At 38.8% G+C, this 14,306-nt stretch overlaps 1 protein-coding gene across 1 annotated transcript in view; it reads left to right on the forward strand.

The window, feature by feature from the left end:
- The window catches only part of RBMS3 (RNA binding motif single stranded interacting protein 3), a gene marked incomplete at its 5' end in the record, with an annotated part of 630,487 nt that overhangs the window by 94,162 nt on the left and 522,019 nt on the right, over positions 1-14,306 (forward strand). Inside the window, one exon of the mRNA XM_026045493.1 lies at positions 1,418-1,486. Coding sequence (XP_025901278.1) covers positions 1,418-1,486 — 69 coding nt within the window. The remainder of the gene's footprint in view (positions 1-1,417; positions 1,487-14,306) is intronic.

The raw sequence follows: 14,306 nt of genomic DNA on the forward strand, positions 1-14,306 counted from the left end.
TGTTTTTCATTAGTGGAAATGAGATGCTAGTTCTTCTAGAATATGTAATGATGTRTAAGTTTTGGTGGCTGTAATTGGCATAGAAATGTAAAATATCCTTGGGTGTTAAAAGCCATAAGCTATTTATTTTCCTACTTACAAGGACTGTACTATGTGGTATAAATTTTACATGTATTGACTTACTTGCATTTTTTTCCTTATACCTTATGTCCATATGGTTCAAATATGAATCTGACCTCCCTATTAGCATCCTGCTGGTGACATAATGTACTGATAAATTATCTCATGTCTGGGAAGCCTGTTTGAATTCAGACTCTGTGTGTGGGTAACTCAAGATTAGCTTATATTGCCAGTATAGGTAGCCTTATTGTCACATATGATTAAAAGTCTCAAAGTTTCTATTATAGCTGCATTTGCATACTACAATATTTGCTTGCAGATTGCTTTCAGAAATGCTAAATTCACATATAAATGCCTGAGTAAATGGGTACTCTAGGCTCTAGCCTAAATTAGGAGTAAATTGCATCTAAGCTCATGATCAAAGATAGTTTTGAAAGCGGAGACAAGCATAAATTAAAAATATTGGTGGCATTCTAATAGAAGCCATATTGCATTTGATTCTCTTGTACTAGAGTCAGTCAGTTTGATTATAAATGCCATATACCTATTTTCTAATGATATGGGTTCTTTCCTTAGCACTTAAAAAAAAAAAAAAAAAAAAAAGGTGGAGGAGGAAGAATAAAATTCATAGAAGGGACAAATCATAGAAGACTGTTTTTTCTCCTGAAAGAAGTTTGTAAATAAGTAATCTTTTTGTATTACCCATTCCAAAAATATTAAAGTTCCATTTTTGAGTAAGGTGAAGTGACTCAGAAAGAACAGTTTTGCTTATTTTCTGAGAGTCAAGAATAGCTTTAATAAAACTAGTAGGAAGTTTTCAATGTAACACGATCATGAACTGAATTAGGAGGAAGCAAAACAGGTACAATTTCTACAAAGATTCAGACAAAACTCTCTTAATGTCCTTGTGCATTCAGAGGTAGTTTAGAGCACTTTTTACTTAAAGCTGAGTGAATTACCTGGTTGAAGAGTAGTGCTCTGCAGTCCCAGTTCAGGTTAGGATTTGGGATTTCATAAAAACATGTGTGCCAAACTGTCCATTCMCATTTGTGGTGTAGGTGACGTGTGGAAGTTGAAGTGAAAAATGAGAATCTGAGGTCCAGGACTTCTTGTTTATATCCATGATCTAATGCTACTGTATTGTAGTTTGTATTATACTTACTGTTTCTTTGTTTTCAAGCTTTTTATTTGTTTGGGGGATTCCACCATGGATACTTAGTCCAGTTTGCCAGTCATACTTACGTGAGATGTCACTGAATGCTTGACAAGCCTGCCCTTTTTTTTTATTATTTTGCAGAGAACTACAGCCAACAAGACTTCAGGTGCTCCTTCCTATAGCAGATGGTCCAGTTCACAGCCGCATCAGGTAATACGCCCTTGTCAACAAGGATACGGAGCTCAGGGTCACACGTGCTGCCTTTCCAAATGAATCTGCAAGGGGCTTTGAGAGTGTAATCTGGCTGCGCTAGCCCAACCAGAGTCATGCTGATCTCCAAAGTCGTTGCAGGCTTTTCTGGCARATGTTGGATGTAGTTGGCCCTTGTGGAAGGGCTTGTACCCCTGTGACTCTTCCGATGCAGTGTGCTGCCCCATGGGTTGCTGGGGACGCTGCTGGTGGGTGGTTGTTAAGGCAAGATCCCCRTATCTGTTCCATCTTGTCGTTTATGCTGGTAGGGAATTTGCTCCATGTTGTTTGGGAATGAGTGGATTCAGGTCTCCCCCACCTATCTTGTACTGCTCAAAATGGTGAGCTGTGAAATGGTTAAGATGTCTAAAAATTTCAAGAGAATATATAAAACTATAKTGAAGTTAGAAAGATGTGATAGGAATAGACATTGATTTTAATGATTTAACTTTTGATTTAAAAAAGAATGTGATTGAATATTTCTCTTTTTATCAAAAAAGGACCCTTTTTCACTATACAAGCACATAGCTTGCTTTGATTAAACAAAAACGTATTTAAAGTAACTTCCTGTTTCAAAATTCTTTAAGTATTTACTCAGTAATGATTGTATTAACTTCACTTTTTCCTCTTTCTGCCTTTGTTATCTTTTTAAAAAATTCAGCTATATTAGTGAACAAATTACTGACCTGATAAGACATTTTCCTTTTTATGAAGGACATATGTATACATTAAAACACACTCTGATGTGGTTTTAGTGTTTGGAGGTGAAGGACAGGAGGAAGGGGAACTGAGAATGGCACTTGAAGACTRAAGCCAAAGTAATTCTGAATTTCATTTGTATTCAAGCTGGGGTGGGAAAGAAGGTGCAAAAATACTTCATTGAATCTAGGCTACCTGTTCCACCATTCTTACAGTCCTACTTTAGTATTTCTATTTTTGCTCAATATTTTAAGAGACTTATTTCTCTTTTCCATATAAAAGCATGGTCTTTCTGCTTGTTAAGATTTTTCACATTGTCTAGTCTCCCGTTTTTTAATGTTTCTTTCTCTATGTTGGGAATAGAAAGAATAATGCAGGCAGAATAGTTCTTTTCACTGGCTCTTACTCTTTGCCCAATCCTAGGGGATGATATAATGGACAGGAAAAAGTGCATGGAGTTCTACTAGTATATACAAAGCCAGAGCAGAAATGACTATTCCCTTTTTCTGCATGTCTGCATTGTCCATTAATGTTAATGGGAGATGCATTCCTAAATCAGGAGGAGATCATCCTAACAAATTATATGAAATGCACTTTACACTCAGTGCACTTGCTATCCCTTTTGGGGAGGTAGGGGAAGGATAAGTACATAATAAAGATTGTTCGTASTGTTACAACCCTGTCAAATCGCTACTAGAGTTGAGGGATTAAATACCAGGAATGTTGTTTGAAAGTATGTCTAGATCTTCCAGCATCTGCAGGAAAGAACATTGTTGTAATGTATTAAAACATGCCYGTGGTAATTCTCCTCCACCTATGTTGCACCCCACACACTTTAATCTCATCTTCCTTGTCATTTGCACTCCAATCTTCTCTTTCATCCTTGTTTATTGTAAGCTTTTGTCTTCTGTGTTTTGGGCTTAATAAGCTTATAAACTTGCCTTGTGGATATTACAAATATCAGTACCAACTGTGAGGATGTACAGCCATGCTGCAGTTCAGTCTGGGAGTCCCAGATACTGCTGTGTGCTCTCATGAGCTGAGAGGCAAAATATTTGTATTGGATCAGAGATTTGTATTCAGGCGTGTAACTTGACGGCATCTATATATAGTTTATTTAAGCGCTTTTGAAGATGGCTTTCCAAGACAGAAAAAGATTAAAGTTCAAATTCATATTGTCTGCATCTTCTTCAGTCTCATGCAGGGAAGGCTTTTCCACATATGTCTTACAAAAATCCGTGTAGAAACCTAATAGAACTACATGGCTGAGACCTTTGATGTATCTAAGAAATGTTAAAAGTTAAATTGATTTCCTCTTTCCCTCCCCCAAGCTTTTTTTTATTTTTATTTTTTTTTTTAAATTTCCTCTATCTGTGTGAAGCTTGAAGATCCATTGGGTGAGAKATTTGAAAGGGTTCTTCAGGTGGGGTCAGTGAGTCACTGAAAATAATACAGTTTTCACTGACTTACTTTGCTTTATGCTACCCAGACATGCTTATATTTTGTAGTGGATACCCTGAAGTGTGTTCATCTCAAATACACTGTCTGGGGAAGGCTTTTAATAAGTTCCTATTAACTCATCACTCTCATGGACATGGGGAATTTGTGTGCTTTTTTTATATCAAGTTCTTCAGAGGACTGCTTTATTTATTTCTTTATTTTTTCCTCCCCTCCCCTTTGAGCCTGTGAAAGGGTCTTGCTGCAGGGGAGGTGTCTTTAGAGCTTGATTAAGAGATTCCTTCTAGCTGCCCAGGGCAAGTGGCATTACTAGTGGTGAACTGCTTCAAGTTCACATTTTTTAATACATCTCACTTCTTCTATGTCAGAATAAAAAAACTTGTACTCGGAGGTTGATCTTTTGGAGCCATGGAATACATGTTTTTAATTAAAGGATTGGGGGGGAAGGGGAGGAGGGCAGAGAAACCAAATCAAATCTCAGCTTCTGAACTGGCAGCCCAAGAASTGCTTTGGACCCCAGTGCCTCCAGCTGCGTTAAACCTGCCTGCGGGATCAAGGGCAAGATGACTTTAATGTGCTAAGATTAGGCAGCTCTTCCTGCCTAGTGGCATCTCTTCTGTGTGAAGAAGTCTGCAGCAATTTTGTTAGGAGCTCAGAGGTAAATTTAGTCCTTCTGTGGCGCTCTGAAGCCTGTGCGCTTCCCGAAGAGCAGTTGCCTGCTGATGATAATGGAAGAGGAGGAGGTGGCACTTGATCAGGCACAGTGATATAGCTGATGCCTCATGTGATGTTCTTYGTGCTAAATGGGAAGACAGCCAAAATTGTGTTTTAAAGCGAAGGCACGTGAAGACATGTGGGCCTTGTGTCCCTTGTTAGGGCTTTTGGGTGTATCGGCAGAGCAGGATACAAGGCACTTCTCATGCAGTGGGACCTTAGAAGCTGTTTTAGCATTTAATAAATCACTCTGCTAGTATTGATTTGAAAGCTAAGTGCTAGATAGTATTGCAATGGTATGTCTAATACAGAGGTAAAAGTGAAGCAAAATACTCCTGAACCTGTTTCTTAGTAAACRTAAGAAAATAAAAGACAGTGTTTAAAAAGGCTGCTGAAGGTTGAAGGCRTTGGAAGGTGTATTAGCTGGTGAAATATTCTAAAAGAAAGAAGCAGCAGCTTTCATCAACATTTCTACGTGTGTGTTGACAACAAGTGAATATGGGTAGGTTCTTGAGAGATTTTACAAATCAATGTCTTTATATGCCACAAAGAGAAGACAGCGATACCTTTCTTCTGCATGGCTGTGAGACCAGCTGCCTTTCCTTGCCTGTGAGCACCCCAGCTAGGTTGTCAAGTCGGACCATTCAGTCCCCGCTTCTGGCCAGCATTTCAAGACAATATCCCAGGCCCCTAGCACAGGGATTGCTAGCRGGCATATCTCTAGGTAAGAACATACCCCCATATGTGTTCATAAATGATATGAGCATATCTCTAGTATTAGGTGCTAAACAAGCCTGCGGAATAACTTCTATGTCTCAGATTTAAAAGTAACAGAACACTTAAGTGTCTTGTCTCTGTTCCCCCAATCAGTTTATGGGCTTGTGAAGCAAAAATGTGGAAAGTGAAATTGTGTCCAGTGGCCAAGAGGAAAGAGGATTCTCAACTGAATTTCCATGATGTTCCTCTGTCTGGCTCTGCTGCTGCCCTGTTGCAGAATTACTGCTTGGCATTTGCCACGTAGGCCTCTTGCTTTCTTGCAGATCAGCAAAGCTTTGTCCATTGTTGAACTGGACATCAGTGCCTCAGTTAAGGTCAGGGGATGTGTGTGTATGTGTGGGTGGTTTCCTTTGGTTTTCTTTTTGATGTCCTTCTCTTAAAGAGCCAAGTACTGTATCTTAGTTCCAGTGGTTAGCAGCTTTTTTGAAAGAATCAGTACAGACAATGAATGTTAATAGGTACTCAGTGTAGGATTTGACTTTAGTCCATCTCTTGGTACTAGAGTGTCTGGAAWCTGCAAAAATTAGTTCCTAATTGAATATGCAGAGCATGTGTATTGATTATACAATCTCCTTTGACTGGCATCATAGAAAGCCCAGAAAAGGAGGCAGAAGCTGTGAGTCCCTTATGAGTGATAATACCTCTGCTTCTGTGGCAGCTGTTTCATTGAGGGTAGGTATCTGCACATCTTGACTTTGAGAGTGTCATTTCAGTATAAACCAAATGACTCTTCTGCCTGTTCCTTGCTTGCACTTTCTAGTCTGTTTGACTGGCCTTGCTTTTTGGCCTTGCAGCCTTTCTGTATAGATGTTGCAACAATAACTTATTGATGGGTGGATAATTATGTCTTCATTAATTTAGCAGCCACTGTCACAACCGATGAGGCCAAAACAAACGTTAAGATGGTTTATTCAGTACCAGAGTTCAGTCTGTTTATTTAGGTTTTAAGAAACCATAGCAAAAAAATGGCTGCGGGTTGTAGTTGGGACGCTTTCACAGAAGCAGCAGCATCAGTTTCAGTAGCAGTAGCTGGAATTGTTATATCCCATTTGCAGTCAAAAGAAAGGAGACCTAAAGGTGAAATTCTTCATTTGTTAGAGCGGGGAGAYGGGGAATTGAGCTCCCTTTATGGGATCTGATGTGTCAACTGCACATCAAGTTTCTTGGAGCACTTGTTAGTGATGGCTCTGAAGATACCTTCCTGGGAGATGACTTCCAAACTAGTGGAGGATGCCTAGTTTAAAATCCTACAGAGATTGCAGTATTTGGCGGTATTGAAACTGTGCGTGGTGATTGTTTGTTTTCTCTCTCTTGTTTGGCTGGTTTCTTGTTCAGAGTCTCAAGTATGATCTAGAGAAGTTGATACTGAGAAAGTCATCTCCCTGATGACTCGGACATTTACTTTTCTGCTGAGCTCTGCAAACCGTGGCAGTGAGCTTCAGGTTAACTGCCTGTCCACTAGAAAATGTACTGAAAACCCCAACACTTTTCCCAGAGCCACTGAGCAGCTGTCAAATGGCAACAACATTCCTTCACTCTTGACCTAGGTTTGAGCTCTACCAGTCCGCTCATCTGAATGAGAATGACTTAGTCCAACTACAATGGTTAAATCTTATTATAAAGGTCAAATGAAATCTGGCAACTTTCCAGAAGCAGGCCAGACATCCCAAGCTATAGAAATATGTTGCTGCCTCCTGGCACTTGGCATTTAACCAAAAAAATCTGTAGCAAAATTCAGTGGACTTGATCAGAGTTAATGAGGGGAAATTTGTCAATTTTGCAGTAAATTGTGAGTGTAAGGTCCCTAAATACCTTTTTCTSTAATACATATTTTCAGGACGATGCATACTTCTGCACTGTACATCATAATCATTTGACAACGTTTGAGGTCAGTTCTCCTAGCATTTTTCTGCTAACTAGATGTTTTTAAATCATCTTAGGGCAGTACATGGAAGAAAATTAAATATGGAATGTGAAAAAAATGAACTCTTGTTAAAGAGGTCTAATTTTGACATGCTATTCATATGATCTCACTGAATTTCAACAAGCTTCAATTCAAGTTTTACATTGAGTTATTTAAGCTGCTTTTTGAGGTGGGGGCGGTGCCTTGAAGAAGGCACTAGGGTAGTAAAAGTCTTGCAAGATATGACATTAATGAGAATTATGTTATACTTCTAAATTTTTCATGGRAGGTTTGACAAATGCAAATATTTGTGGTCAATACTCGGAATTTTGTTTTAGTGTGGCATATGCTATGTATATAAGAACATACATTACAGTTTTGTGGTATTTTGTCTACCATTTGTAAAAATTACTGTGTAGCCAAACTGAGTTCAGCATTGACTAATAGATGGCGGTTTCTCTTGAATGTCTCATCTTTCATAACATTTGCTCGTGTCTTTGGTAGTTTTTACCAGTCTATTGGAAAACCGCTGTTACAGCCTGAGATGATGCAGCCAGTGCTGCCAAGGCCATGGTCAAGGGCACAGCAGACCAGTCAAGCCCTCTGTGCCAGTTGCAGGAGGCTGTAAGCACCCTGGCTACTCAGAGCTGCATAGGTAGATGCTGCAAGATACTTAAGCTGCTCCTTCTGTCTGAAGATAAAGTCTGGCCGAGTGRCAGAGCACTGGTTTGCTTCTTTGGGGTCAAGCAAAGGGTGACCAACTTGGCTTTGCAGTGCTAAGCAGCTTAGCCACAGTAAGAAACAGAGAACTTGAAGAAAACGGGTGTCTTGAGGCTAGGGACTGAGAATCTTCCTAGTGAGATATCAGGTAGCTCATACAGGTGTGCTGCCTGTTGGGCCGGTGAAGTTACTGGTTGATATAGTTRAGATACTTGGCTAAACTGTTCTCTTAATCCACATAATGGGTGCTTCTAGACTGCTCTGTACTTTAGATATATGTGTGTATATATGAAATAGATTATATATGTTTTTGATTGTTTTAATACAGTTTTTAGGTATAGATTTTACATGCCTATTTTATGTATYTAAACGCTACCTGAACATGGAGCCTTAGGCATTGGTTGTCATTACATGAATCAGGTATGGCACTGCTTGAATGTCTGGAAAGAATATTCTTTGTGGAAACGGTGAAAATCTAACTGTTGCTGAACAAATATAAAAGCTCTAGAAATTTAATATCTAATTGGTGTGAGGTTTGGGGGGGGGGGGTTTTTAGAAGAATTAATTTTAAACCAACTGTCCCTCTAGTTGTTATGTTCAGTGACTTTTTATTAACCCCTTTCATTAGTTTAATGTATGTGTGTTTCATCAATGATACCCGGTGATTCCAAAATTGGAACTTGATTATGATATTTAAACCTTAAATTTTAAGTCTAATGGTTATGGAACTATGAGGCCTCTTTCAGACACAGTGTTATCTCTTTTTTAAAAATCTTGTGCAACTGTGAGAGAATATAATAGTTTACTTTGTCYTCTTTACTCCAAAGTCAGAGATACCATTTGTATTTTGTTGCCTTTCAAGTTAAGTTTCAGAAGAATCCATTTATAACTCAACTAATCGTAAAACAAACATGCAGGAAAAAAAGTGTTTATTTTGTTCAAAAAGATGTTTTTAAGCAGCTGCTCTAATAGGRTTTTTTCTAGCCTATTTTTTTATTCTGTTCACTTACTACCTAGCTATTTTCAATGACAAATACCAAATGAGTGTATTATGCTAGGTATGCAGTCACTGCACTCAAGTTTGCATTGAGAAGGGTGTCTGCATTGGTGGGGGGGAGAAATAAGTAACAGCATTTGTAATGACTTTCATATGCATGAAGCCTTTCAATAAAAAGTTTGTCATCTGAACTGTTCTTACAGGGAGAACTTGATAGGTTTTAACAAGATGAAAAGCAATAAGATTCTAAAAGCCTAAAGTTCAGAAACCCTTTTCTAAAATGGAGCCAAAATTGATTGTCATTGGAAGCAGCCTTACCTCTTTTGTGAACTCCAATGCTCACTTCAAAACTGTGGAGACTCAGAGTGCAGCTCAATGCAATGGTCTTTCCATATAAATATATATGTATATGGAAATATATGTCTCTCTTTCTGATTGTTCCCTTATAACCTGGCCTGTTTGCCCCAACTTGGTGAAGGAGGGAGATGGGTGCTAATGTCCTGAACCTTCAGATATCTGAAGCTTTGTTGTGATTTGCAATAGCCCATCAGTAATGCTGCTGCACGGAAGGAAGGAAKGAGGCATGCGATCACCCCTTGCTGCCCATGAGGCGATTCATGGGGGAGAATGAGGGTAAGGATTGCCAAAAAATGGGGCCAGACTCTGTTGCTGATGTGTCTCCTTTCAAAAACTAGAAGAATTTTTCTCATCTTCTGTTAAGGGATGAGCTCACAGCAGAGCTGAAGGAATAATTCAATTAGAGTCCATCAGCTACAAGACATGCATACGTGCACGTGGGCCTTCATAGTTCYGCTGCTCAAAGAACTTTGTGTTTCACCTCAAACAAAATCTTCTATTGGATTGGTGGGATTCTGAACTTTTTAAAGCTGAGCCTTTTAGGGAAACCATATTGCTGCACCTAGTGACATAATTCCTATCTCTTTTTCAAGGTGTAGATAGGAATTTGAGATGACTGAGCTCTTTTCATTATATCTATGATATCTCTGGATATATACCTGTTGAATAATAGCCAAGAGAGACAAATAACTYTTACATGTTAATAATTCAACCCACATTTTATTAAATGTGTCATTTGGTATTTTCTATTGTAGACTTTTTGGGTTTGATTTTGCTGTGACATGAAGAAAAAGAAGCTGTCACAGATATGTTTTAACACTTGTCAGCAGTGCATGATTTTTCTTACTTTGGATTTAATTGCTCTTGGGATGAACAGTTTATAGAGATTTTTAAATGCTTCTTACCAGTTAATGCAATCAGTTTGGTACAAAAGATAATTAGTACACTTGTAGGCTATAACATGTCAAGGCTACTGTGTCCTTTTCCCCCCARTTTCTTTTGGAAAAGAATACTAGAATCAAATACTGGCATCCAGAGATGAGTGGAATGACGTTTAGGTAACTTTGTCTTTTGTCCTTTCATATAAAAAGTAACAGATGGACTCTGTTCTTCATGCCTGTCATCTTTTGTACCACTGGAGCCTTAAACCTAGAAAGGAAGTGCAAGAGAACATGGTTGGATCCACCATTGCCTGYGTTAGCTAGAGTTGCTGTGAGTGTGTGGAAGCCTTGTTGTGGCTRGTTTTCTGTTTTTCTTCCCAGAGCAAGTGCAGCTGATGGGGATAGCTAATCTTCAAAGGAGAAGCAAGTGGCATTGAGCTGTGCCCAAGAGCAAATATGGTSATTGTGTTATAGGGTTGGTTTTGGGGGGATGCTCAAGAAAGAGGCAGGCTCAAGCTGATGGTATGGAGTTGTTTTCTRTCCTCTAAACAAGCTCTTAGGAAAATATTCTCTAAAGCCTTTCACCTTTCCTATCTCGCACTTGAAAGAGAACAAAGCTGGTTGATGGATTATTTTAATAACCTAAATGATCATTCTGTTTGGTTAACCATGCATGTCTGAAAGAAACAATTGGTGGATCAACAAAAATGGATCTTCAGGCTACATTTTTGGGAATAGCTGTAGAGAGCTAATTTGGTTATAAAGACAGGTTATGCYTCGTAATGAGAAATGACAGGGCATTTTGCTGAGACTGTCATGGCAACTTTAGAACTTTATATAGTCTAAATTAAAATGTATTTACCCTGTAGCAATGAAATTGCAATCTATGTATGAATCATTTAAAAGGAAAAAAAAGAAAAAAAAAAACCTTTTGAATATATGGGCTAGTTCCTCAACAGAGATCAGTTCAACTCTACATTGATGAAGAGTTGTCATCTTTCCTCAGAGCTGGTCTGTCTGGCCGAGGCTACATTTCTGAATGTGAACTTTTGCTGGGGGGCTCTTAGGCTGATCTTGGTGTTGGTTTTGGCTAAAAGCCTTGGTAATTAGAGGTTTCAGAACTCAGTTTCACTTCTGCAACTTGTGAGATCTTTTACTTGGCTTTACGTTATTTTGAGTAGCTGTAGAACACTGGCAAAATTCAGTTGTATTATCATACCAGACTTTGTTTCAGGAAAGCAGCTAATTCCTGAGCTAAGAAGTTCTGTTTTCAGTCAAGGTGTACTGATATGTGAAAGCAAACTGTACTGCTAGATTTTTTTTCATGCATTTCTGTGTTAACTGTGGATCAGGTGTGTGTTAACTGTGGATGCTGCTGGTAATGCTAGGCATTCATGGAAATTATCTGAAATAAGTGAATTTGGCGCTGTAAAGAAAGAGACTTTTATATGCAGAGTTGATCTTGCTCTGAAGTTGTGGGGCCTGCCGGTGTTTTCAGAGATCCCATGCCATCTCGATGGTTAGCCTTTAAAACTAGAGAGACGTTACTCAAGATTTCTTAAATCCATGTAAGTTCCTAGCAGAAGCTAGGTACCTGTCAAAACTTCCTCCAAATTCACCTATACTTGCAATATTTAATCCAGTCTGAATTGGATAACCTATTGAAGATGTCTGTTTCTAATGTCCATGATGGCAGTCTTCAGGATACTACATTTCTGTGTCAAAGTAGAGTGCCCATTGAATCATCTCTGAAGCTGGCTTGCAACTTTGGTCTCTTTTTTTTATTTTATTTTTATTCAAAAAAAAAGGAATGGTTTCCCCCTCCAATGGGGGAGGTTTTTTAAAAACAAACAAACTTTCAGCAATATCTGCAAGTCCACTGATACTGGATGCTAGACCCCTATATCCAGTCTAAGTGAAATAGAAGGTAGTAAGAAGCTTCTTTTCTTKTTTTGCAAAAACTGAAATGATGATAAAGCAGGCAAAGAACTGGAGAATGGATTTCTGTATAAACTCAGCTAGTTAATTTTCATCATAAGCTTACTGTATTTGTTTCAACTGCAGTGGATGTGGAACAGGATTAGTAATGTGGCAAGAAGGTATTTTGCACTGGAGTCCGAGCTTGAGTTAAGCTTTAAAAATAAGGCAAAATTACCAAACAAGCTAACAAATAGTCCAAAGAAGTGACAGCTAAAATCCTAATGGATGTAATGGAAACATCATGTTCTTCTCGACCATGTGAGAACAACTAACAGAATGGGCAATTTTGTTGGTTTCTTATGCTCCTCAAATGGAACGGCATCTGAACTGCTGTGAATGACTGTCTGGATAGCTGAGATTGATTTGAATCCCTTTGTGTACACTGGTTAAAAGACAGATGTTAATTGAATAGCTGCAAATTGGGGGGAGAGAGAGAGAGAGAGAAAACAACACCATGTGCAGGTTGGAAAAATATGTATCTGTAAGACTTGTGGAGGCAAATGATAATCTGGCAAAGAATGATCAATTGTCCAAGACTTTCCGGGAAGTGAAAAGAGCAAGTCCAACTGGGCAGTGTTCTTTGATAACAGTGAACAACTGAGGGGAGGAAAAAAAAAAATGCTATTGGTCTTCCCAGTTACTGTGAGATGGGTCTCCAGAGACCAGACAAAACTTGAAGCCRCTCAGAGCTGCGTGCCATTGCCTCCTGCAGCATGGTGCCTGCTTATCCTGCTGGAGATGAGGCTGTGCTTGCATCCATCTAATAGCAGCATATTGAATTTGCATGGAGTGCAAGCAGGACTTTGATCAATATTGCACGCACTTCATTTGAGGACCTACAGCAGAGGCCCTACGCTTAGGAAAACAATTGAAGTAGGCCTTGGGAACACTTGACAGAATGTGTAAACAGATGATGTTATGGTCTCAGTGGAAATCTAGCTGTACCATACTGCAAATAGACCATACAAGGGAAAAATTGAAGAATGCTTAGTTCTTGTAATAGGACACATTATGCAGTGGGCCTTTGGAAAAGAAAACAGCAGCAGAACTCTTGCTGTCTAACAGGATGTAGTATCCCTTCAAGCAGTAGAGTGTGAGTGTGTCAAGTTTATCTTGCTGAATAAAACATACTATGGAGACTTGATTAAAGAACAACACAACAAAATTTAAAAAAAAGAGAAAGAAAACCTACAAAATGAGTCAGCCAGAAGAGGACTCTGAGTCGTTTGTGCGGTCTTGCTTTTCTTTTTAGTCCAGGGAAAACATGAATCCTAGGGTTAGTGTACCATTTTGCAAAATAAATGTACTACTCTGGAGCTTCAGTCACTTGGATTTCCTCTCCTCCTGTGTAAGAGGAAAATGCTAGTACAGAATTACTRTCACCTTGGCCTGCTATGGATTGTGAAGTGTTATCCACGATGGACGTCAGTGGATGTTTGCATCATTTTTCTGCTTTTTTAATATAAAAGTTATTCCAAAACTTACTTTTTGTAAAGTAACTGGAAAATCAAGAGAGGATACCATTAATGTCTAACATAGGCCAACACAAATGGCCGTTTTGGGATTAAATTGCAAAACTTCTAGCTCTGGACTGTTACTTCCCACTTTTCTTCCGTTTTAGAGCAATGAAGATATTAAGTGTGAAGTCGACCTTTTGAAGAGGTCCTGGTGGTCAAGTGAATTTGCAGCCATCAAGGAAATGAGTCCAAAACTCATTTATAATTTCGGACTGATAGAGAAATGAGTGCAAATTTAAGGGAACAACAACACTTGAAGGGGGTCTGTCCATTACTTCATGTAGACCTAGGTAAAAATGACATGGGTGTGCAATGCAATTTTTTTGTGTTAAAAGAGCATAGACAGAGACCTTCACTGAAGGCTACTAAAACTGATTGATTAATTCTTGTACCCGTGTTCAAAATACTCCAGTTTTCTGAAAAAGTGGAATAACAATGAGATGATGAAGTTGTAATGATTCTGCTCTACCTGGGCAGAGTGAGATGATAAAATCACTTCTTGAGAAAAGCTCAAGAGAGGCTAATTTAAGTGAAGATACAATATAAGGTGTAAAAATGCATCCTAGTGTTGTGAATGTGAAGTTTGGGTTTGTGACCACACTCTCCGTGGTGATTGTAGTGTGTGGAATCAGGACAGATAGTTCTCTGGAAATAAGAAGCCATCATGTATTGGGAAAACTGCTCCAGGCTTGTGTTTTCTCATATCTTTTCATGAAGCAGTTGCTGCTGGTCATGATTGGAGGAATACAGAAGCAGATGGGCTTTTACTTTGAATGTT

This window comes from Nothoprocta perdicaria, unplaced genomic scaffold (genome assembly GCF_003342845.1).
Source record: "Nothoprocta perdicaria isolate Ctin4 unplaced genomic scaffold, notPer1 scaffold_40, whole genome shotgun sequence".
NCBI classification, from domain to species: domain Eukaryota; kingdom Metazoa; phylum Chordata; class Aves; order Tinamiformes; family Tinamidae; genus Nothoprocta; species Nothoprocta perdicaria.